We start from the raw sequence: 26017 nt of genomic DNA on the forward strand, positions 1-26017 counted from the left end.
TCCCTTTTTTTCTTTCTCCTCAGTCTATGATAACCATCTGCTGAAAACATGAGTGGTGAAATTATGAGGTTTAGGTCGTGGACGTGACAGAAATACCACTTGTTGCCTGACTTCCCTGCCAAATGCCAGTAAAAGAGGGTTCTGTCTTCTATTGGCTATTAGAAAACATTCTAGAATATACTCCTTAATAAACAAAACCCTCATCCATAGTAAAGATCTATAATTTTTTTCTATAAAGATTCTATAATTTTACTATATATATATATACTATTTTACTATATATATAATTTTACTATAAAGAATTTTTATAAAGATTCTATAATTTTACTATTTTAAAAGATTTTATTTATTTGAGGGCAAAAGAGAGAGAGAGAGAGAGAGCACAGGCAGGGGCAAGGGCAGAGAGAGAGAGAAGCAGACTCTCCACTGAGCAGGGAGCACATTCAGGGCTCCATCCCAGGACCTTGTGATCATGACCTGAACTGAAGGCAGACATTTAACCAACTGAGCCACCCAGGCACCTGCATTCTATAATTTTAAAAACCTTCACATAATTATATATCAAGAAAATAAATCTAAAGAGTTTTTAGTGTATACCTAAAGACATAGCTTCAAAAGTTAGAAAGACTAAATAATAATAATAATAATAATAATAATAAGAAGAAGAAGAAGAAGAAGTTAGCAAGACTATATAACCTGGGCATCCAATCTTAAGTCTTCTCAACCCCTCAGTCCTGAAAGTCTTTCAGTTCCTGTGTACCCTGGCCCCAGTGCTTCTGTGTGTGCTCTCTCTTCCTGGAGCGATCCCTTTCACTCCCTACCTACTTAAAGAAGCTAATGCTTTTTTTTTTTAATGTTGAAAGTATACAGCATAATGACTTTACCTACATATGTGATTACTGCAATTACCGTAGTTAAAATCTGCATCTCATATAGATAAAAAATATAAAGTAAATGAAAAAGACTTAAAAGATTTTCCCTTGTGATGAGAACGCTAAGGATTTACTCTCTTAACACCTTTCAAATATATCATAAAGCAGTATTAACTGTGATCATGTTGTACATTATATCCCTGATTCTTATCTCTCTTACAGTTAGATCTTTATACCTTTTGACCACATTATTCACTCTCCCTACCTTTACTCCTTGCCTCTGGTAACCACAAATCTGCTTTCTTTTTCCATGAGTTTTTTTTTTCTTTTTTTCTTCTATTTTTTTGAAGGTTCCTTATAAAATGAAAAAAATATAGTATTTGTTTTTCTCTTTCTGAATTATTTCAATTAGCACAGTGCCCTCCAAATCCATCACTGTTGTCACAAATGGCAGGATTTCCTTTTTTATGGCTGATTAATATTCCCATGTATATAACACAACTTCCTTATTCATTTATCAGTTGGTGGGCATTCAGGTTTTCTGTCTTGCCTGTTAAAAATAATGCCTCCATGAACATGGAGTGCAGATATCTCTTTGACATTTTGTTTTCTATGGATATATTCCTAGAAGTAGAATTTCTGGATCATGTAATTGTATTTTTTAATTTTTAAAGGAAACTCCATACTGCTTTTCATAGTGACTGTACCAATCTGCAATCCTACCAACAATGGATGAGGTGTCCCTTTGCTCTAGCTCCTTGCCAGGATTTGTTATCACTTGTCTTTTTGATGATAGCTTTCTAACCAAGATGAGGTGATATCTTATTGTGGTTTTTATTTGTGTTTCCCTGATAAACACTGAGTAATGTATAGAATTGCTGAATCATTATATTGCATACCTGAAACTAATAGAACACTGTATGTTAACTATATTGGAATTAAAATTAAGAACTGAGTAAAAAAATTACCACTGACTAAACAATAATAAATAAATCTGAAAATGTATTCATTTTCAGAGGTAAAGAAATGATCAACAAGATGCAAGGACATCCTACAGAACTAAAAAAAACTGCAAACCATACATTTGATAAGTGGTTAATATCATAAATATAGAAAGAATTTATACAATTCAATAGCAAAGAAAAAAACAAATAATGGAATTAAACAATAAACAAAAGTCCTGAATGGACATTTTCCCAAAGAACATATATGAACAGCTAGCGGGTAGAGGAAAAGGTGCTGGACATTACTAACCATCAGGGAAGGAGGCTTACTCTTATTCCCATTTCAAGGTTCATATTAGGTAGCACTTCTCCCAGAAGCCTTCCCTTACACACCAAAATGAGCTCATTCCTTCTGAGCCATAGAATAAATATATTTATAATTTACCACTTCTCATTGTATGAGATAATGGCAATGCAACCAGACTTGACAAGAAGCAGCAAAATATCCTCAGGGTTAACTCTATTTACTTTGTTGATGATATCATACACTGGAAGTAAATCTTTTTTTTTTCCTTTTTTTTTTTTTTTAGATTTTCTTTATTTTATTTGTCAGAGAGAGCACAAGCAGGCAGAGTGGCAGGCAGAGGTAGAGGGAAAAGCAGGCTCCCCACTGAGCAAGGAGTCCATTGGGGACTCGATCCCAGGACCCTGGGATCCTGATCTGAGCCAAAGACAGTCACTTAACTGACTGAGCCAGCCAGGCCCCAAGCATCCCTGGAAGTAAATTTTAATAATGTCCACCAATGTGGAAAACAAACAGTTCTCCAGATTATCCAGCTGTATTGATAGTAGATTCTAAAGTATGAATGAAAGGAACAGAGGGCTCAAGGCAATATGTCTCCCACTGGGAGAATCTCTTTACCACCCGTTTTTGCTTATTTTGTCAAAAACACTTTTTTTGGGGGCCATGTCCTTTGTCCTTCTTCACTCTGCATTCCTAGCCCATGACATTTCATTCTCCATGTTAAAAAGTGGGGTAGGATGCACCTGGGTGGCTCAGTCAGTTAAATGACCAACTCTTGATTTTGGCTTGGGTCATGATCTTGGTTCCTGGGATCAAGGCCCCCTTTGGGCACCATGCTCAGTGGGACACCTGCTTGATGATTCTCTCCCACTCTCCCTCCTCCTGCTTGCATGCTCTCTCTCTAAAATAAATAAATAAGTGTTAAAAAAAAAAATAAGTGGGATAGAAGCTTAGGCAGTGGATAGGAGGAATTGGGCATTCTTAATTAGGGATTTGTAATAAGAACCCAGGTCTGGCACACTCAAGGAGCATCAGTGACAGAATGACCAGACTACGGTGGGTCATGAACGAGATTATATTTGCATAGTGGAGCAACCTGATATAAGTCATGTTTTAAAAGGACGTTTCCAGCAGCACGTGGCAAATAGACTGTGGGGGGTACAAAGACAAAGAGTTGAGATAGGAAGATATCGCCAAAGTGCACATGAGGGCTGGTGGTTCAGCCAAACATGGTAATGGTAGAAATGGGAAGGGGCGGTTGGATTCTTGCATAGATGTAGGATATAAGATAAAGGAGTCAAGGATGACTAAGATTTTTGACCTGAGCCACTGAAAGGATAGGCTTGCCATTTTCTGAGCTGGCAGAGACTATAAGAAAATGGGGATGACTAAGTATGGAGGAAATCAATTCACATAATCTGAAATTTAAATTTGAACATGTGAAGCTAAATCTTTAGTGGAGCTGTTAGATATTTATCTGGGGATAGAAATCTAGAGTTCAGAGGAGAGATCATCAACACAGGAAATATAAATTTGGTTTAACAGTCTATTGATAGTGAAGTCTTGAGCATGGATGGGAACATGTGGGGAGTGAATGTAGAGAGATAGAGAAGAAAAGAGATCCAAGGAGTGGGCATGGGCCCTCGAGCCCTTGGCGGTTTGTATGATGAAGAGGACACAGCAAAGGAGACTGCAAAGTGGTAGGCAGAGAACCAAGAGGAAGTGGGTCCTGGAAGCCAAGTGAGGAAGTATCTCAAGGAGCACATGGTCATCTAGTTTCAATGCTGCTGATTGTTTGAGAGGTGAAAAATGGTCATTAGATTTGACAACACAGAAGTCATTAGTAACCTTGACAAGATCCATGTGTATGCACACGTGCACACCTCCCCCCCATACTCATAGAGTAAAACATGGAAAAAATCTTAACAGTTGGTGAGTTGGGGTGAAGGCAATATGGGATATCTTTGTATTATTATTGTAATTTTTCTGTAGTTTGAATTAAAATAAAAAGCATAAAAATGAGACAATGGTAAGAAAGTAAAGGAAGATAGAGCACATCAGCAAGACTTTGAAAATAATGTCACTAAAGATGGAGTAGTAGAGTGATATGTGTGATTAAGGAAGTTTCTTTTTAAAGAATTATTTATTTATTTGAGAGAGAAGGGGCACTGGCTCAGTCTGTAAAGCATCTGCCTTCAGCTCAGTTCATGATCTCAGGGTCCTGGGATTGAGTCCTGGCATCAGTCTCCCTGCTCAGTGAGGTGTCCGCTTCTCTCTCTTCCTCTGCCTGCCACACCTCCTGCTTGTGCACTTTCTCTCTCTCTGACAAATAAATAAATAAATATTTATTTGAGGGGGGAGGAGAAGAGGAAGAGAGAAAGAGAAAAACTTAAGCAGACTCTGCTCACATGGGGCTAGATCTCATGACCCTGAGATGACGATCTGAGCTGAAACCAGGAGTTGGACACTTAACAACTGTGCCACTCAGGTGTCCTAAGGAGCTTTTTCTTAAAGATGGGAGAGATTGTATGTATGTGTGTATGTATGTATACACACTGTTTGCTGATGGAAGAGATGTAGTGAACAGGCAATATTCATGATGTCAAAGAGAAAGCAGGTGCTAGAGACATGCCTGTGATTTTTTTAAACTAGAAGAGGCTTCTACTAATTTGTCCCCCATATCAAACAAGAATCTATTCTACAACATTCTAAAGGGAATCTGGCCATTCACACCCTGCTTGGACACTCCAAGGATGGAAGCTTTGTACCTCTCTTATATGTTTCCCAATAGCCCTGTAGCAAATTCAAGAAGATTTGTTACTTTTTAAAAAAGAAAATAATGCAGACTGTATCTTTTTAAAAGATAAAGATACAGTCTTTTTAAAATTAATGTAATTTTCTTTATTTTACTTAAAAATATACTTGGGTATCTTTGTCCTTCCCATTTTTTGAAAAAAAATTATTTTCAGCTATTGTTTTAATTTTTGATTGTGGTAAGAATACTTAGCATGAGATCTACCTACTTAACAAATTTCTGCGTGCATGGTATGGTATTGTTAACTGTAGGCATTACATTGTGCAATCCATCTTTAGAACTTACTCCTCTTGCATAACTGAGACTTTTATGTCCATCAAACGACAGCCTGTTCTCGCCCTCGTCCTCGCCCCTGGCAACTACCATTCTACTCTGTGCGACTTGGACCATTGGGTCAGCGCATGTTGTGCAATCATGCAGTGTTTGTCCTTGCAGGTTTCAAACCATTTTTAGGAACAGACTCAAAATCCGTCCCTGCATCTGTAAAAAGTAAACCATTTCTCCACCTCTCACTGGGCACAATGGGACTAGATCACCATGGGAATGAAAATCAAGAATAATGAAGCCACGTTGTTCCACTTAAGCCCATTAGGACGATAGCCTGGCCAGGTACCAAGTGAGCCTCGGCTGCACTCCAGCGGAAGGCTCGCCCGCTAAAACATACCTTACACGTTGATTCTACTCCCAGCCGAATGGGCTGCTTTACCGAAAGAGCATTAATTACGCAGCCCTAGCCATGTTAGAGAAGGCTAACATGTCAAAATGGGACGTTAAATTAGAGGAATTCAATTCCACAAAGGAAAGGATTTTAAGAAACTGGAGGCTCCTGATTTTCAGGCTAGAGATGGAGAAACTGCCTGGCTTCTACTCTGTGCCAAGACAGAACTGAGGACAGAAAATCAGCAGAGCCTTCGAGATCAAGAGAGTCCATACTCTCTCTTTGGAGAGAATTATTGTTGATAGCATCGGTGTGAAATCAAATATAATCTGAGGAGTTGGGGAAGGTTTGCAAAAGCCTCGATTTTATCATTTACATACTTGCCCCCAGGTTATTCTAGCAATTTCCTTAAAGTATGTCTAGCTGTCTCATTACCTGGCTCAGTCCTTCACACAAGGGCACACCATCAAAGACAGTTGCTAGTTATAACAGGAGAATGTGACAAAAGGGATTCAGGAGGAAGGGGATAGGCGCCAATGCCAGACCATTGCATTGTTCTGGGGTCTCTGGGTAAGCACCTTCCATCTGCATGGACAATTATATGTACTCCATAGGCCACGAGCAAAATGCCATTTTCCTTCCAAAGTGAATTAGCTGTGTCCGTGAAGCCTAAGAAAAGAATTCCTTCAATACAGAATGGTTCCTGGATTTGAGGCCAAATACTTAGATAACTGTGCAGGCAGGTCACCATGTCTTGCTAACTCTGCCATTTACCCACTAACTCAACATCTTAATATAGCACCGGCGTCTTTCTTCGAGTTGCTTTTCATTTGAAGGCCTGCTTGAGTAATCTTGTACTTTCAAAATGTATCAACATTTGTATTCTCTTATATGACACCATAAAATTATCAACATCAGAAAATTATCATTGCTATACTACTGTTTACTCTATAGACCCTATTCATTTTGCCAGACATTCTATTTATTCTTTGTGTTTTCTAAAATACTTATTTTATTCTTTAGTCAAAGATTATTTATATACAGCAAAATTCACCCTTTTAAATGTACAGTGTTAAGTTCCAGCAAACAAATAGGAGGCCTCTACTGGTCTGGGCTAAGGAAGTTTTCCTGACCGTTCCCCAGTAGTGGGACATCTCCTTTCCCGAGTAGTGGGACATCTCTAACGGTCTGGGATCCATGCCTGCAAGTTTATTCCTTTCCCCAGCTCCCATGGGTCATCTTTGCCCTAAAGGTGACAGTGCTAGCTATACCTCTCTGGCAGCTTAAGACTTTTGTCATACAGGAGGCTTTGTGCCTTTTGCTGGGGTCCACCGCGTCCCTCCCTGGGGCCTGAACCGTTAAGGAAGCTTTGGGACTCAACCTTGTCCCCAGCCTTTCTTATGAGCACTGGTGAGGTCCCCAAAGAGTCTGTGAGTGGGTATAAATTCCCCTGTGTCTGAAGCTTCCAGGGGTCCTGTCCTCTCCCATGAGCCCACACTCAACCTTTAGCAACTGATCAAGAATTTTAGCTGAATTCTTCCAGCTTGTATGACATTGGTGTTTCCAACATGTAAGTGTCATGTCCTGTCTCTCCTTAGAGGATCCTCTATTTCCTTAGATTTTGAATCACAGGGTTGCCCCACAGCCACAGTTCTATGATGCGCTCAAAAAGAAAGCTGGAAGGGCACCTGGGTGGCTCAAGTGGGTTGAGGCCTCTGCCTTCAGCTCAGGCCATGATCCCAGGGTCCTGGGATCGAGCCCTGCGTCGGGCTCCCTGCTCAGCGGGGAGCCTGCTTCCTCCTCTCTCTCTCTGCCTGCCTCTCTGCCTACTTGTGATCTCTGTCTGTCAAATAAATAAATAAAATCTTTTTAAAAAAAAAGAAAGAAAGCTGGACTTCCGTAGATTGTTTGTCATTTTTTGTTGTGGATTTAAGAGTAAAAGCAGCCTTTTCTAGTTTCTACACCCTAAAGGGAAGGGAGAAGTTCACTTTATAGTTTTGGATCATCATGAATCATGAATTTGATTTCTTTCCTTACTGTACGTGAATTATCTGGAAAATGAAAATGATCACATCTGCAGCAGGATGGATCTAAGGGGGAGATAGAGTGGTGGAGAAGCTGGGCTTGAAATGTGGATTTAATTATACCTTCAGATAGACACGTTCTTTCCTGTAGCAGCTTCTGATCCAGGCTGAAATAATTGCATCTCATCTTCCTGAGACTTGTAAGGAAGAGTATGATGGGCTAGCACTCAGCTCTGCCAAATTAAGGGGTTTGCTTGCTATTAGCCAGGTAGCGTACTCTGAAAGTTAGAGGAAGACTTCCAAGTATTTCGAAGGGAAGCTGACAATTAAAAAGAAAAAAAAAAAGGCTTTTGTATAGGGAAACACAGCTGCCTGGAATAGCTACTTGTGGGACAATTATATAGAAAATGTCTATAATGTGAAGTGGTTCCAAATAAATTCCTGACCCTGGAGATGATCCTAACATGCCTAGTGGCTACTTGGAGGTTTTCCCCTCAGGGCATAGCAGTGAAGCCACAGTAGCTTTTAAGTTTGCTAGGAAATTGTGTAATTTCTTAAAGGAAGCTAGTTAGTCACAAACATTTATTGGACATCTGTATTAGCCGTTGCAGGGCATGTAAAAGAGATAATTATTCTGAATAATTGTCAGAAAGGTATCAAGTTCTTTCTGGACCCACTTTGTCTGAGGGTATGGTTCTCAGGGACCATTCCCCATCACACCCCAGGTCCTGCGGGTGGGGACAAAGCCAGTTATACAGCTGCTCCTAGTGCTCTCTTCTGAACCTTTAATCCCCTTCCACTTGGCTTTGAAACCTCCTGACACCACTGACACCACCCCCACCCCCCAAGCTCAGGTCCCAGGCATCTCAAGGATCTCCCTGACAACCTCGAACCACCTTTCAACCAGGTACCTGGTCCAATAAAGATGTCCTACTTCGCCTCTGTAAAAAAAACAAAACAAAAACCTCAGAAAACAAATTTATGCCAAAATGCCATTTACGGACACATCTTTCTTAAGAGGATACCTTTCTTATAGTTTTTGGTTTTTATTTTCTTTTTAATTAGAACAGAGAATGGCTGATTCTCAGGCAGGTGTCTCGCCACCGTCCTCCATACAACTCTGGGAGCTGACCACCCAGTCTGTATGTAGACAGACCCCTCTAGCCTTTATTTTCTCGATGAGGCTGCATATCCACTCTCAGAGCATGGTTTTCAGCAAGTGTAATGGGGTTGGTCTGTGTTCCACATATTCTTGTCTGTTTCTCATCACACCCATGTTAGCTGGGCCATCTTGGGAAACAGAACAGGCTTTTGTCTCCTCCCTGTTCTGCTTGAATCTCTAGCTTGCACAAGCTGCACATTGATGTACCATCTCTGGCATGTTCCACAGGCACCAATCCCTATCCAGGGTTCTGGGGCTCTCTGTACCACCATGTTTCCTGGTGGGAAAAAACTATTCTCTCTTGACTGTGAACTGAATAGAGAAGACACTGATCCCTGCCTATCTCCCATTACCACTGAGGCAAATAACAGAGGGGGTACTTTTTCGGCAGTGAGCCTCCTCAGATGGGCCTGAGACATCCATGCACAATGCAGCAGAAACCCTCACCGTGGGACCACTATGCCATGGCACTGTGCCTGCCTCAAGAGTCACCAAGGTGAAAAAGACCGTCTACAAATGGGTTCTCAGCAATCTGATCTTTGTAAGAAACTTGGTCTGAGCCAAATTGAGGAAGCAAAACTGTAACCCCATACCTGCCTTCCATTTAGAAGTACAACATGGCAGAGATGATAAGTACCTAAAAGTTCAGCTGCGTCAGCCTACTGAGAGGGGCTAGTGAGGGTCCAGCAAGAGCTGAACACTTCATTTCAATAAGAGTCTCCAATTATATTCATCCTATGTTGTACCTATCTATGTAAGATTTGTTTTAAGGAAACGTTCCCCCCAGGGAGGTATGCAAGTGTGCAAAGATATGTAACAGTATTTACCAAAGCATTATTTGTAATTGGGAAATACTGGAAACAAACTAAATGTCCATCACTAGGATAATGAATAATTTAGCTAGTTATTTAATAGCATACTGTACAGCAGAGGAAATTTAACAAACTAGAACTATGTATATGTACCCAGATCTACTTCAAATAGATAATGCTGAGATTTCAAATACAAGTTGGATGCAGAGATATATCACTTACTTCAAGTCTAAACTATTAAATATTGTCCATGATCTTAGATTATATATATATATAGTTAAAACATAAAAACATAGATATGGGGAGTGATGCATGTCAATTTCAGAAAGAGATTTCCCCTTCTTAGGGGAAGGGGATTGGGTACATCAGGGGTCTCAGGGGTATCTGCACCCCTGAATTTCATTTTTAAGTATAGGTGAGTGTTTGCCTTTTTTAGTATACATTTTGTGTGTCTGAAGTATTTCATTATAATACTTTGAAAAAGAAAGTGTTTTGTTGATTTTTTTAAAGTTTGAAAGCCAGTGAGCTAGGAAGGGGGGCTGAGGAATGCTGATACTCAAAGTTACAGTGGTCTCCAAGCAAGCCTCTGTGACTCCCTGAAGACTCCCTTCTAAAACCCATCCTCCCTTCTGGAATAGTGGTTCTCAAGCCCTAGCAGGCCTATGGCAAAAGGAATATTTTACCCCAACCCCCATCCTGGATTCTCATTTCAGTGTCTGAGGTTTTCATTAAGCATACCAGTGAATCTAGTAGGTGTAGTCAGGGTCGCTTTGAGAAAGATGTTCAAGGTAAGCAAATGAAGTCTCAGCAGCTCATGGTCCCACAAACCTTTGTCATAGACTTATTGCTAACAATGACTTAGAGTTAAGTAGCATCAGAATGATGACTTTGTATACCCAGCAGGGATTATTTCTGTTTCAAGCTCGACATGGTTTTGGGGGTTTGGGAGCAGGAGAAAAAGTTAAGGTAAGGGAGGGAGCAGTTAAAAACAATGCAATGAAAAACATTTTTATTTTCTGAATTAGGGAATTACTAAATCAATAGATTCATAGTACCAATTATCAAGGCTGGAACTAACAGTATATGGTAATTATATAAACAGCTCCTTGGCATTCACTGGGGAGAGATGGTGTTATATCCTCTTTTCCTCCATTATTAAGACAACACATGCTTTTAGCATATCAAAAAAATATAGAAAAATGTAGAGGAGATTATAAAAATCACCATTAATATCACAACTGAAATAACACCTGGTTATCATTTGTGAACTGGTTGACATAATGTTCATAGTTTGAAAATTGGCCAAGGTGGGAGTAATTATACCACAGAAATAGGCAAATGCTGTAAACCAGCTCCTTCACTTCTACCCCAGACTCAGAAGTTCAACTTTTTCTAGCAAAGCATCTAGCCCATCTGACATATACATTTCCCCCCAAATTTAGATAATGCTACAGTGCAGTTTTGGAACCACAAGTATATATCTGACTCAAAGAAATTTCTGAGTTATCTTGGGAAATTAATGGGCTGATCCGTTTTTTGTATTGTGTAGGGGGAGCAAGGACCTCAAGGCTTTCCAGGGCCAAAGGGCATGACAGGCCGTGGCCTCCCTGGACAGAAGGTAAGTTATTTTAAGACCTTAGAAAAATGCTTGGGTTTAGGTTTTCAATAGCTTTTTGTGAGCTTTGGAAGAGCTCTCATACTGGTCGTTCATCCTTATGCCTCTCGGAGGAAAAAATCCATTTAGAAGAGAATCCTTATGGATTTCCTTTCCTAACTAGAAACATGCTTACTTTATAAATCTTGTTTTCTTCATCCTTGAAAGCCAGCTGCTAAAGGAATGAATCCTTAAAACATACCATGTAGAAGACACCCGAGAACTCTGCTATAAAATTTTGTAATTGTTGAACTTCCTGAAAGCAGAGAGCTGTTCTTATCGCATCTCAAGGTCTCCTCACCTTGAGATCTCTGGTTCGTCATGAATTAGATTATAGTAACTGGGGGGGACAGTAAATATAATGCCCCCTGGTTTTTTCCCAGTAGTATATTTGTATCAACCAGTACCACAGGTCTTCAAAAGAAACCACTGGCAAATGAACTAAATTTTAGAGTTTTTCTTCTTCGGCCTCAATATTTACATTCTAAACTTCTCTTTTCACTATATTCTAAAGGGAGAACATGGAGAACAGGGCGCTACGGGAAAGAAAGGTGATAAAGGGGAAATCGGGGAGCCCGGATCTCCAGGAAGACAGGCAAGGAGTGATTTTTTAAAGTCTTACTGTAATTTTTATACATTAACTAGCTCCAATCTATATTGACTGTTATTCTTCTTCCATTAAGTAGGGGTTACAAGGACCAAAGGGAGACGTAGGACTTACGGTGCGTATCCATCCTAGAGGGTAATTGAGGGTTGGTGCTTGCAAAATTACTACATTCATGTTTTAGCTTCAGAAATATGAATTCTTTGACACAGTTCCAGGTGCTATATAATGAAAGCACAGCTATAAGCCCAGCGTTGACTTAGATGCATGAGGTAATTGATCTGAACCTGAGGGAAGAGGAATGCCAGGCAGCCTTCACCCAGCCCAGTGGTGGGGTGTGACTACTTCCCTCTGACCCCGGTAGACAGGGTAACAAGGAGGTGAGCTGTTTAACAAATGACTTCTAATTTACATGATCTTCCACATTTTCAAATGGGGAGAGGGTTCTGTTTCCTGGAACTAGCTCCTTTAGGAAGTGACTCTGAGAACAGCCATCACAAAATGGAGATTGATGTACTAATTCGCTTATTCAACAACACTTGCGAGGCATCGGCAAACTTTTCCCTATGTTCCCTACACCGCTGCAAATAAAGAGCTGACTCTACAAAGCCTTACAGGGTGGGAAAGTTCTAGAATTTCTATAGCAAAATCTATTTCTTCCTTTCTTGCTGGAGGGCACTACATCTCCTGGAGTGGAGAAGCAATAGGAACCTTCTCGTTTTTCCTCCTTTTGATTTTTCAGTGGGTCATGGTCTGGGGATGCTGATCCTATGTGCTGTGCTAAGCAAATCCAGGCATAAGGGGTGGGAGTTCAGGTAGTGAAGGTAAGACACAAGAGCTGGGCATATAACAAACAGAACACACACTTTTTTTTTATGTCCAGTTTGCCTTTTCGTCTTTGTTCTTCCTCACCACAAGTCAGATACCTCCAGATGCCTGTGGCATATGATATAGCTTCATACACATTAATTCCTCCTCCGAAGTAGCAGGGAGAGTGTCTGTAAAATGCTCAGAGAAGCAATCCCGTAGGTTTATACCCTCCCTCTTACACCAGCATGTGGAGAGGGCCTGGCTTCTTCCATCCGTTAATTTGTTCACTCAGTTGACCAACATTTTTTGGGTGCATATTCTGGGTCAGGCTCTGAGACAGGCAGGGGAGCAGTAGAGATTAAGAGACTGTGTCTGTGGACGCAAGGAGCTCACAGCCCATTAGAAAGAAAGACAAACTAAGGATGTTGACCCGTCATTGGATAAATGCCATGATAGGAGTTAGATATGTGGACCCAGAACAGACAAAAGGACGTATGATGATGTTTGGGGCCAAGTTAGGCTTTTATTGCTTGGGCAAAAGATTTTTAACCCAGAGGCAGAGATCTTAGAAATGAGGATGTCATTCTGCTGACCTAGGCTTTCTAGATTCTAGAAGAGGGACTAGCAGGGAAGGACGAGTGAAGGAAGAGTGAATTTGCCTTCAATGAGAATCTAGTCTGCGACCGGATCTGTGTTAGGTTCCTTCACCTCATACCACCCTTACTTAGTACTGCTGGGTGCCCGAGGGCTCAAGTTTTAGAGCGCCCACACGGGACCCTTAGTGCTGCTTCTGCCTCACCCCTTCCCCGGGGAGAGGAGTCCTCAGGGCCAAGGAGACTGAGCATCCTGAACACATGCCTGCACTATTCTACACGCTGGTTACACAGGATCCCCAGGTTGCCTGCCTAAGTGACAGCACAGGCCTGCGTGCTTGGGTCCCCCAGAAGGTGGGCAAGGGGCAGCTGTTTTCAGGGAATCTGGACAGAGCTCAGAAATGAGGACTGTTCACCCCACGAATGATGGCCCAGTCCCCGCGTAGTGTAGCAATGGTAGGGACAGGGTGCGATGAGAAGAGAGGACAGGCTGGAGGCCATAGCCCTCTCTTGCCCAAGACTCCATGCTAATGTATGTGATAGCTCCATGAGATAGGTACTATTATCTCTGCTTCCATGAAAGACATGCTAAATCAGAAAAGTTTTGAGCAATACGCCTGAAGTCACCTTGCTAGCAAGTAGCAGAGCCCTTGTAGCCAGAGTTGGCTTGTCTGGGACCAAATCCTAGCTACTCCCCCACGAATGCTGTTCTTAGAAGGCCTCTTTCCTCTCCCCACCCACGTTCTCTCCCTGGTCAAATATATCCCCAAACGGCTGTCAGTTGTAGATTCATTCCAGACTAGCGAACTACTCTTTTAGAAAATACCATTGACAGAGTTCAGTGTCACAATAATTCATGCCAAACTGCTTCCAAAAGGCTGTTCCTCCACCTGTCCCTTACATGTTGGCATTTCTCAGCATCTGCCCTCAGTCTTCTTTCTCCTGATCTTCGAACTCTAAGGCAGGGACAGCCATGAAAGGGGGGATGTATAGTTTGAAAAGGCTAATTTAATATCATAGCAAAGCTGTATGGAGAATGAAAACATAACGTCTTTATATCATAAACACGGAAAGGAATATGTTTAACCAGTGGAGGTGCAGGGACACACAGGTTTCAAAAGACTGAGAAGCTCTGCTCTAGGCAATCTCATCTGCCACCGCTATTTCCGCAGCCGTCTGTAGGCTGGCCTTCCTGACATCCACCTCCAGTCAGCACTGCTCTCTTGAGCACCAAACCCTACGTCTTACTGCCTACTGGACATCCCTAACTGCATGTCCCATCCATGCATCAGACTCAGCCACACCCAAGCAGAGCCTAGTGATCTTCATCAGCGCCCGCCCTGCCCCTGTTCCACTCCTCCCTATCTCAGAGAGTGGGCCAACATCATTTGCCTCCTCTGAGACTCTCTCCTCCCCCATCCTTCCAATTACTCACCAACCCCCTTCATTTTCTCTCTGAGAGTTCCCTCCAGACCAGTCCTTCCTCTCCATCACTACCACCACTCCTTTCTGGTGTCACTTCCCCCCCTGAACTATTTAGAAACATCGAACCCCTCCATTGGCAGCCATGATCACCTTTTTAAAATAAAAGTGTGATCAGATCTCTTCTCTGCTTAGGGGCTATGCCTCTTCTCACCACCCAGGATAAAGTTCACACTCTTCAACATGACACAAAGACCTTCTAGAGTTCATCTGTCTTCCACATTTCCTGTCATTCTCTCTGCCACATACCCTGTGTCCTAAGTTTATTCAAGTCCTGTAAGGCACAGTGTTTGTGTACTTTGTGCCCTGCCTGGAATGCTCCTCCCTTTCCCCCTCTGTCCTCCCCACCTGCTCATAATCTGCCTTCCGGGACCATGGCCCCACCCTCAGGTGCCCACACCTGGAATTCCCAGCAGACCAGTGTGGTTCCTTGGCACCGATCCAATAGTATAGCCCTGACAAAAGTATTTATTTGTCTACTGCTTACTAGACTATGAATCTTTTGATAGGTATAAATTTGATGCCTTCATCATTGGCAAAAATAGCCAAAGTAGTCATTGAGCAATTTGAAAGGGAAAAATAAAACTATTTTAGTCAAGTAAAAGCAAAGAAGAGGAGGAAAAGATTGATATATGTGAGTATTTAAAGCATTTTAGACCTGGTTAGACCATAAAAGCACATTAAAAAGAATTTAAATGCAACTTTGATATATAAATTATTCTTAACAAGTCAATGAAAGATAAACATCTTAATAGAAAAAATGGACAAAAGACATACAAAGAATTTGCACAAGAGGATACAACTTGGAAACGTGCATGTGAAATAAAATTTAGCTTCACCAAGAATTACATAAGTATAATTTAAAACAATGTGATATCTTGTTCTATCAAATGGCAAAGATTATATAATAATAATAACCAGCATTGTGAGTCTAAAATAAAAGAGGTTTTCTTATACACTGCTGTTAGAGGTGTCAGTTACAACCTTTCTGAAGGTCACTTTGGCAATAATGCATTAAGAACCTTAAAACAGCCACGCATCTGACTTCAGTAATCAAGTTTTACAGAATACCCAATCATATGGGAAATTCATTAAGATACGGGGTTAAGTGAAAAACTATAACCATAAACTTGGTGTCTAGTATTTTCTCCTCTCTAAAAACATAATGTAAATCTATGAATATATACATTTTCCCTTTCTAGACACATCCTAGTTTCCGATTTATTAAATGCCTCTCTAAATGTGGAAAAACATGACAAGGTGCCCCACCTCCAAAAGATGACTCTTGACTTCCTCCTTTTATATAATTGTATTGTTTTGAGAGTTCTTTTTATTTTTATTTAATTTTTAAAAGATTTTATTTATTTATTAGGGAGACAGAGAGGATGCCCGAGAGAGAGAGAGAGAGAGAGAGAGAGAGAGAAGAGGCAAAGGGAGAGGAAGAAGGAAACTCCTCACTGAGCAAGGAGCCCAATGCGGGACTTGATCCCAGGACCCGAGCTGAAGGCAGACGCTTAACCAATTAAGCCAGGCAGACTGAGAGAGTCCTTTTTAAGTAGCCACTTAGAATCAGTGGCTTTTTCTCGGTTTACAAAAAATACAATTTAATTAAAATGCTCTGAGTATTTTCTGTATATGCTTCTGTTAAGGCACATCACCAGCAATGTCATCTTTACCCCAATTCTATCATTATGGATATTTTTTTCTTTAAAACTTTACTTTTGCAACTGCTAGCTTTTATCTTCTTAGATCTTCTTTAGTTTTGCCTCCTTCCTGTTGAGATTTTCTGGGCTTCTCCTATGTTCATCATTCCGGTCAGCTTCCTGTCTTCGGCAAATACAGAATTCTGTTTTCCAACGTCCCATCCCGGTTATTTGTGAACGGGCTGCTCAGGGCAGCATTGGCACATTGACTTCCCCTGCCCGCCTCATCCGGGGTCTCTGCTGGAGCTGAGGACAGCAGGACCAGGGAGGAGCATTCAGGAGCACCGGGGCATTTCCGGGAAGTGCTGAAGTGAGAGTATTAGGAACCTGGGGAGGGGACTTGCAAAACTAGACGTAGGTAGAGAAAAAGAGGGAATACAGCACAGAATGAAATCTCTTTTGGCCCTGGTACCTGTCTTGGCTGCTCAGCGCATGTGGGTTAAATTGTGTTAATGTGGGCTAAGCTGATATCATGCATTGCCCACACTTCTGTACGCAGTACTTTATGGAGTTGGACCCTATCCTAAGAGTTTTGTGTGCGTAGCCTCATTTGGCCTGCACCCCTGCCCTGAAACACAGATACTATTAGGTCATCTAATGCCAAGGTCACACAGCTGATAGATGCTGGAGCTGCAGTGTGAACCCTGGAAGTCTGAGCTCTGACTTTTCACAACTCAAGCACATTTCGGTTATGATACATTCTAGCCACCTTTAAATCTCTGTGCCTTTTATTTTCCTCAGCCAAAGAATAAAAGCAAATGGCTCCACCACACACCAATCAGTGATGTTCTGATTTTCATTCATTCATGCAATGTTTCTGTCTGATTGTAATAAGACATAGCTTTTGTGATGATAGGAAAAAATATTACAGTCATATAAATAATACATTTTCCTTTTGTCCTCCAGAGAGAAGAAATTATCAAAATTATTTTTGAAATATGTGGTAAGATTTGACCGTCAAGAAAAGAACCATCGCTTCAAAATACCACAGCCAGTGTGTTCTGTGTTGGTCGAGATAAATGCGGTCACCAGAGATAACATGGGAGAGCGTTCATGAGAAAGTCTGAAGCTCATTTGGAAAATCAATGGGAAACTGAAAGATGTGGAGAGAGGGGCTGTGGGAATCCTGATTTTAAGAAAAGAAGTCCTCTTCCCAGGGTGGTTAAGAGGAGTGAAGACACAGGCCCTGGAGTCTGTGGGCAGCCAGGCCTTTTGTGAACACAGAGCTCATTTGTATTCAGTGACATTTACCTGAGCTTGGGAAGGAAAAAAAACAACAAAGGAAATATGACCACAGGGGCCTAACTGGCATTTGAATCCAGCCTGGCTGGTGATTATAATGTCTGTGTTTCTCCTGAAGGAAGAAGTCTTTCTGAATTGAGTTTTGAGCACAATTTCTAGAGTGCATTTCAAAGAAAGGAAGACACAGTCAGGAGGTCATCGCACTTCATAGTTCTATCTAAATGCTTCTGTGGCTAAATCCTTAGACTTAAAATAGAGCTAGCAGAAAGAGGGAAAAAAAGAGATTAGCGCAAAGGCAAGAGATTAATAGAATAATGGCGATAAGAGAACCATGGCAGAAATGTCACTGTTCTTCCATACAGGGAACCCCTGAACTGGCTTGTCCCCCAAAAGACCCCTGGACTTGAAGAACCCATCTGGGACTCTGCACAGTGACAGGCCAGTTTAGATGTGGCTTCTGAGTTCTGGAAGCCTGGTAAAAATAGCACAAAGTTTCCTCATGATTTTTCCAGGGAGGGCTGTTGGGCAGCATGAAGAGAAGAATAAACCGATGGAGCCCGAATAAGTCTTATTTCCTGGTAGCTTGAGTGATTGCGTTGAATGGTAAACCTTACACAGAAGTTGTTTATTAACCAGCATTCTGAGCTCATTCTCCTGAAGAGATGTAATAGTATGGAGGGACTGCTGGCCTCACTGAGCCACCTTCGTCATTGTTGTGAGCAACTGGGCACACGAATTTGAGTTTGGGACAGCTGTATAGTATATATAGTTATGGGCCGTCATCCTTTCCCCACAATTAACCATTTCCAATCCATCACTTTACCCCGTGGTCATTCTAGTGAGCAAATATCAATTTTCACAGAAGGATATGGTAGAAGACTAGAAGGTTAGCTTTCGGATTCAGATTAAATACGAATGCTGGAAGGATAAAGAGCAAATTGAGGCGAGGGTTATCTTTTAGGGACAGGGAGAGCCATGGAATCAGGAAGGCACACATAGGGATGCTGACCTTTCTAAAAATATATTTTTCCTCATCTGAGAAATTGGCACATAGGTGTTTGTTATTTTCTCCTCTACAGTGTTTTGGTGGGTTTGTGTGTGTGTGTGTTGGGGGGTATTTTTGCAATATTTTGTTTCTTAAAAAGTCAGATATAGAAACCAGAAGGGGGATAGCTGTTAGCTATTAACTCTCTCAGAAAGGGAAGTTTACAATTCAGGTCTCTAGTGGTTTGCTGCTCCTCTCACACTAATCCGACACCAATCAGTGATGTTCTGATTTTCATTCATTCGTGCAATGTTTCTGTCTCAACTTTCATCTTTCAGGGTGTGGGCCCAAATGCAAAGAGACTCCTCTAGAACTACTGTTTGTGATTGACAGCTCCGAAAGTGTGGGGCCAGAGAACTTTGAGATCATCAAAAGTCTTGTGAAGACTCTGTCCGACCAGGTTGCTCTGGACCTCACTACGGCCCGCATCGGCATAATCAATTACAGCCATAAGGTGGAGAAGGTGGCTCGTCTGACTCAGTTCTCCAACAAGGATGACTTCAAGCTGGCTGTGGACAACATGCAGTACCTGGGGGAAGGCACCTACACTGCCTTAGCTCTCCATGAGGCCAACCACATGTTTGAAGCCGCAAGGCCAGGTGTGAAGAAGGTGGCCTTGGTCATCACTGATGGGCAGACTGATACCCGAGATGAAAAGAATCTAACTGAAGTGGTGAAGAAAGCCAGTGACATCAATGTGGAAATATTTGTGATTGGGGTAGTGAAGAGAAATGATCCCAACTTCGAAATGTTCCACAAAGAAATGAATCTCATTGCTACCGACCCAGATAGCGAGCACGTTTATCTGTTTGATGACTTCATTACCCTGCAAGGTAAGACTCAGCGCCAGGAGAAAGGAATTTATGTTATTCTTCCAAGAACTGCCTCACTGGATGATTTGGCCAAAAATAGAAATCGGGAAGAGGCTAATGAGGCTTATGCCAACACTAAATTGAACACATAAACTCCAGAAGGCAAAAAACGTTCAGCATGTGTCCAGTTTAGAGAATACAATCTCTTGTCTTTATTCATTTGCAATAAGTGCTGAGTTGGCCTTGGAACTGATTAACTGGGCCATCTATGGTCGAGGACATGGTTAAAAAGAAAGTGTAGGATCTGGGGTATTGCTAAGCCTAGTTAAAGTTCAAAAAGTGACCTAACCTGCATAAGAGGTTCAGGAAGCCAGCAGCAAGGCAGAAAATAACCATGGAATGGAAGTGCATTAAGAAGTACATAATGAATGAAAAAAAGTTATGGTAATCTAAAGAAAGGAGAAACACAGGTAATGGAGATTATTCTGTTCCCATCTCTGTTCTATTCTCCATTAGCTGCTCTTACAAAATATGAGGCTAATGAAGAGTAAACAGGTTGACATTGGGAGTTTATCTTATAGTTCCACATTATGAATATTCATCTACAGTTAGTACTAGCCTTCCCTTTGCTACTTTGCCCTGTCACATGAGCTGATGTTTCCCAGGGAGGCATTCTAAGACACTGACTCCTCTGTAATTAAAATGTGGTCAGTATCGCTTCCCAGTGAAACACATTCCAATTCTTTGGCAACTGAGAACTCATTCTGGCAGGGGCCACATCCAGCGAGCTTGGGAAGTAGGTGAAATGTATGCTCATGTGTTTGCAGGCTTCCATTTGGCTCCATCATTCCTTGTCCATCCCTCCGGGAGTGGGGACTGACATGGCCTAGCACAGCCCCTCCTTGCCCTCATGCTGCTCCCCGCCTACTATCTGGCTGCCAGCCCTTCTGGCCTGAAGAGTAGCATGCCCGGCCCAGAACCTTCTCTTTTGCCATTTCCCTTTTCTCCAGGCATTGCTAATCTGGGGTTTCGTTTGCTGAACACCCTGCAGGATGACTGGTAGACTTATTAGACAAACCCTATGTCACTGGGCTGTTACTGTGTTACAATGGCCAGAAATATCACACATTTCAGAGATATTATACTTTAATAATTAAAGAGCTTTATCATCTTAACCAAAGGAGTTAGTAATTCATCCCAGCTAATGAGGGATATATTTTTGAACTGGTTGGCCTTTGGCTCCCTCTGGAACCAGAGGTGAAGACTCATTATTCTCTTGGGTGGGACCCACCCTCCCCTTCCACAGAGTAGTTCAGTTAATGGACACTCTGGATAACAAGGATTTAAGTAGTTCTTTTGCTTCCATAGGCTGTTTTACGTTATTAAATTCAATTGAATTATTTTAGATGGCCTCTTCTAGATGATCCCCAAAATGCTTTAAAACTTAGTTCATCAAGCTGTTGACCTCAAGTGATGGGAAAATGCTTAAGAAGAGCATGGAAGATCTCTTTAAACAGGTTTTGCCCCTACTATTCTCCTTTTCTATTTTTCTTTTAAAAGACACCCTGAAGAAAAAATTGTTTAAAAAAACATGTGAGGATTTTGATTCCTACCTCATTCAAGTTTTGGGTTCACCAGCACTTCAACCTGGATTTGGAATATCAGGGGGGAAACTTGATGAATCAACTCCAGAGCCTCAGAAAGAGATTTCGGAGTCTGTAAGTATCTGTCTTGTTTAATTTGTGAGCTTAAAATTATGTATTCTGTCTAACGTCAAAGACCATCTTGGCCTGCCCTGTCAAGAACCAACTGAGAGGAGTATATTTTCAAGTCCTTGACTATAAATAGTGGTGTTTTTGTCTTCAGATTTCTAGTTCTGAAATAGTACTGGGGCTAGTGAGCATGAATATGAGATTTTTCAATATTTCCATATTTTATAAGTAATTATTTATTGAACATTGCAAATAATATTTTTTATAGTATGCTCCGGCTACCATCGAACAAATCACGTACACTAAAATGGATTAACACGACACTATTTGAGTCACTCCCTTGTCATGCTCCACAGATCCTTTCATACTAGGTCACAACTCCCCCTCATCCATCTGGGTCGATGCTCCCTACTTTGCACCCTCTCAAGTTTCTTCAAAGTGTGCACATGCTCAACCTGCCATTTTCCATGTTCCAAGCCATGGTCTTGCTCATTTAGCTTCCACCTCCTGTGCTCAGAGTGGAGACTGGGTGGGAGGCTATGCATATGCATATGGTACAAGGTAGATTGCTTGGTTTCAGAGCTCCTCAAGCACAAGTGAGTGAGGAAACTACCTCCCAAAGGCATCGAGACAAATGTGACTGTGCCCACAACAAGCTTCTGGGCACCGACCTCAGGTCAAGGGCAACAAGTATTGGGTTCTTTTAGGTGAAAATTGGAAAGCCTCCCATAATTCCTGGTAAGGGAGTGCTGTGGTCTCTTCCCCACCAAGTTACAACCCGAGCAGGTCTAGACTGATCTCTACCACGCATATGGAAATCCTCTGGCAAGCAGGCACACAGGAGTCATGGCCTTATTCTGTAAGCTCAGTGAAGTCCCTGTGCTGTCCTTTTATGAAAGAACATGAAAGATTCCTTATGAGCAAGAACAATAATATTCTAGCATCAGGATTCAGTTAATTGTCTAGCTGGACTAAGGCCCTGAGAAACCTCCAGATGGGTAATTGGACGCAGGGCCCCTCAGGCATTGGGCTAGGTTGCCATTCCTAAGGGAATAGACTGTAGGGCTCACTGGATTTTGATATTCTGTCCAAAAGAGGGTAATAAAGTATTATTTTTATTTGATTAAATACTGACTAATTCCAGTTAGAGCAACAGAGTGCCCCTGGATTATAGATTGAAATTCACATATACATTCATACCACATGGTCTATATCATGGGTCAGCAAACTCTTTCTGGAAAGGGCCACGTAGTACCTTTTTTTGGGTGAGGGGTTCAGGTCATTTCATCTCTGTTGCAATTACTCACCTCTGGCCTTTGAAAGACAAAAGCAGCCACAGCCAACACTTACCTGAACAAACATGGCTACATTCAGATACAACTTGTTTCTAAAAACAGATGAAAGCTTGGATTTGGCCCATGGGGTTTGCCCATCCTGGTCCTCACTGAGCATTTAAAAGTCATTACAGCAATGAAGTACACAGTTTATTTCCTCCTGAGTATGGAGTGCTCCTGGGTCCTTGCCTGCTTGTGTGACTTATCCCTCTGTCCTTCTCCTACTCGACCTGTCACTTCCTGAAGATTTCCTAGATGAGAGTAGACTCAGGTTCCATCCAACAAGTGGCACTTCGACTCTGAACTCTTCCTATCATCAATGCATTCCATACTGTGTACTGACAATTGACTGGTATACTAGCGGGTGGTTCTTAGGACACAGTCCCTGTCCAGGAGAAGTCCATGGCCTCTCGGGAAGGTGGATGCACACAAGAATTATTAAGAACTTTAACAGAGCTGTGGACGAAGCATGAGAGATGTTATATTAATTTCAGAGTCAAGGAAGGCTTTCCAGAAGAGGTAGCATTGAGCTGAGTTTTAAGAGTAAGTAGGAGTTTCTCACGACAAAAATAAGGAGAAGGGTATTTCCAGCAGAGGGAACATGTAGGCAAAGGGGGATTCCAAAAGGGATGGCATTTCCAGACATTAGGAAAAGTTCAGTCTCACTGGAGCCTAAGGTGTGTGCAGCAGGATGGTGAGGGTTACAGCTGGACAGACAGTCTGAGGATTGACTATATATGCTTCCCAAGCCGCGTGAAGGGGCTTGAACTTCATATGTAAGCCAGGCAGCCTGGAGGAAGCAGAGGAGTTTCTAAAGCGAGGGTCCTATGGTCATATTTGGTTTGTGGGAGGAATAACCCTGTAGTAGGGCAAAAGATAAGTAGGAGAAAGACAGGCAACTGGGGCTGAGCTGTGAGGTCTTGCAGTAGTCTGGGTAGTCAGAATGAAAGCTGGTGTGGACTCGAAGCCACTTCCAGGGTAGAATGAACAGGATTTCGTGATGGGATGGGTTGGAGGTTAGGGAGAGGTTAGCTAGCTGGGTTTCTAACTCAGATTTGGAGTGAACTGAAACACCATCTGCTGAGATGGAGATTAGAGGAGGCAGGGAGGCATTATTTTGAAGGAAAATAATGAGTTTGGTTTACACCAGCTAAAGTGAGGGTGCCAGGGACCTCCATGGCACTCATGACATGGCATGAGGAGAAGCCTGGCCTCTGGTATCATGACACATGAAGTTAGATAGCACTAGGAGACGAGTGATGTTAACAGATTATGACAGATGGAGCATTCTAGGAGCTTTGGAGGGGAGGACATAAGAAAAGTACATCCAAAATAGAACACCAAGAGCCACATAGAGGGAAACTGAGCCCCCGCTAGGTCTCCTCGGGTGCCTCTGAGATAGCAAAGCTTACAAAGGACTTGAGCTTCCTGGATAACCCTCATCTCTGGAACTTCTCACCCCGGCTCTCTCTGCAGAAGCTCCAAGGCAAGACTGAATTTTAAACAACGAGTGTTCCTGACAGATTTAATCTGAACAAACATATATGCACTGATAGTCACAATTATCTCTGTCATATGTATATACAATGTAGACACACAAATACAAAAACATACTTACATACACACCTTTATCTAGAAGTATGAATACAGTCTCCAAACACATTAAGTGAATCTCTCCAAACTTTTCAATTCTCAGTTTTCCCCCAAGCCCACCCTAGGCAGTACTGTAAAACAAATCATCTCAGAAGTCCTAGGAGTCCTATTTCCCTTACCATGTCTCCCTTTCCTTTCTCTGTTGCCTCTGTCACTCCTTACAGCATCTAGCGCTGGCCTTCCTTCTTCGTCGTCTTTCTACAAAATCTGTTCTTAGAGAAAAATCTAGTTATTTATACTTTCGTGTGAAATCTAAGTCAATGGGTTTCCACCTCCAAGGACTTACATATTAAGCATTTTAGCTTATCGTGGAATGAACTTGAGGTTCACTAAACATCTGTGTATGGGGGGGTATGTTGGGAAATACAGAGAGCAGACAGATTTCCCAGCTTCTACTAAATTCATAACTCTTTGGTAACCCCCTCCTCTAGGACTCTTTCAGGCCAGTCTTAGGAAGCTAAACATGCACATCCATTCTACTCTGTTCTACTCCTGAAATCTCAGGACCAGTAGTACTTGCTTTGGGATTTGTAACATTCTACATTTTTACTAATTTATGTACATACCTCAACTCTCCTAATGGATTTGAATTCCTTGAGAACATGATCTGTGTCTAATTAAGTTGGTGTCCCACTCATGACTTAAAATGTGTTTCATCTTTCACACAGTAGATGCTCAGTAAATACTTAGTGACCCAGTGAGTCCTATACCAAATGATAGGCTAAAAGAGAAATTTTTCCTCAGTGAAAGGCATCAATTATACTGTTTTTAAAATATCCTTCTCTTTCTGGGTTTAGCCAGTTAGGTTAAGATTTCTAAGATATAAATGGGAGTGGGGCAATAAAATCAAGTAAACACCATTTAGTCAGACTAATTGGTTATATCCATTAATGGTCCATTAAGCAAATAAACATATCAATTTCCTACTTGAGATAACTTTTTGTCATTCTGAATACATTAATAAAGTCATGGCAGCACACAGGTGGTTTGTTCACTGGAACTTGTTTCTTATAACAATATTCTAGATTTCTTTTTCCATTTGAAAGAATAGGAAAGAAAGAGGCCCTGTCTACCTTTTCCATAAAGCTTCTTTTTGTATTATGAAAATGTGCCCTAATTGCAAGTAACTTAGATAATGGGCCTCAGAGACATATTCCTCTTGGTGGAAAGGAGGCTGTGGGGTTTCTTTGCAGTGATTCTACAACAAGGCAGTGAAGGGGAGAGTAAAGCGAGTATGGGAAGGGTCCCTGTGGGTAGCTCTGCACCAACTGGAGAAGGTGGTGGAGGAAGTGGGAAGTTGTGAGTCTTCTCCTTGCCTGTATTATTATCAGGACACGTAGGCCAATGCTCACTTCCATGGAGGAAATGTACACCTTATTGATGTAAATGACAGGAAACAAACACAGTGGGCTGACTGCTGGCATCCCACGCTCTCTATGTACCCCTTCTCATTTAGTAAGACCCTATCCCTGGTCCCCATGCCACCTGCCTCATTTCTCCCCTCCTGTCATTATCACATAGCTGCTGCAAGGTCTTTATCTCATTTTCACTCTTGCTGGCTCTCCCATGTCTCACCCTCCTTTCCCTGCAATATTTACTGCTTCTTACTTCACCCCGAGATCGGTCTAGAGAAGGCCACTTCTGAAATGGATTCCCCTGGCAAGGTTTTATAAAACGAGAGCCCTGGACAAGTTCTGACTTGCTACTGGAACTGGATGTGTCTTGTGTCCCTTCATCCTAAAATATGACCATAGGCTCTATCCTCAGTTCTGTTGTGGTAAC

At 41.8% G+C, this 26017-nt stretch overlaps 1 protein-coding gene across 1 annotated transcript in view; it reads left to right on the forward strand.

Annotated features, from left to right (window-relative positions):
- Positions 1-26017, forward strand: part of COL28A1 (collagen type XXVIII alpha 1 chain) — a 146355-nt gene that overhangs the window by 112080 nt on the left and 8258 nt on the right. Inside the window, 6 exon segments of the mRNA XM_032874384.1 lie at positions 11141-11209; positions 11760-11840; positions 11932-11967; positions 17344-17380; positions 19003-19557; positions 21097-21254. Coding sequence (XP_032730275.1) covers positions 11141-11209; positions 11760-11840; positions 11932-11967; positions 17344-17380; positions 19003-19557; positions 21097-21254 — 936 coding nt within the window.

The sequence above is a fragment of the Lontra canadensis genome, unplaced genomic scaffold (genome assembly GCF_010015895.1).
Source record: "Lontra canadensis isolate GAN:19392208 unplaced genomic scaffold, GSC_riverotter_1.0 scaffold2, whole genome shotgun sequence".
NCBI lineage: Eukaryota > Metazoa > Chordata > Mammalia > Carnivora > Mustelidae > Lontra > Lontra canadensis.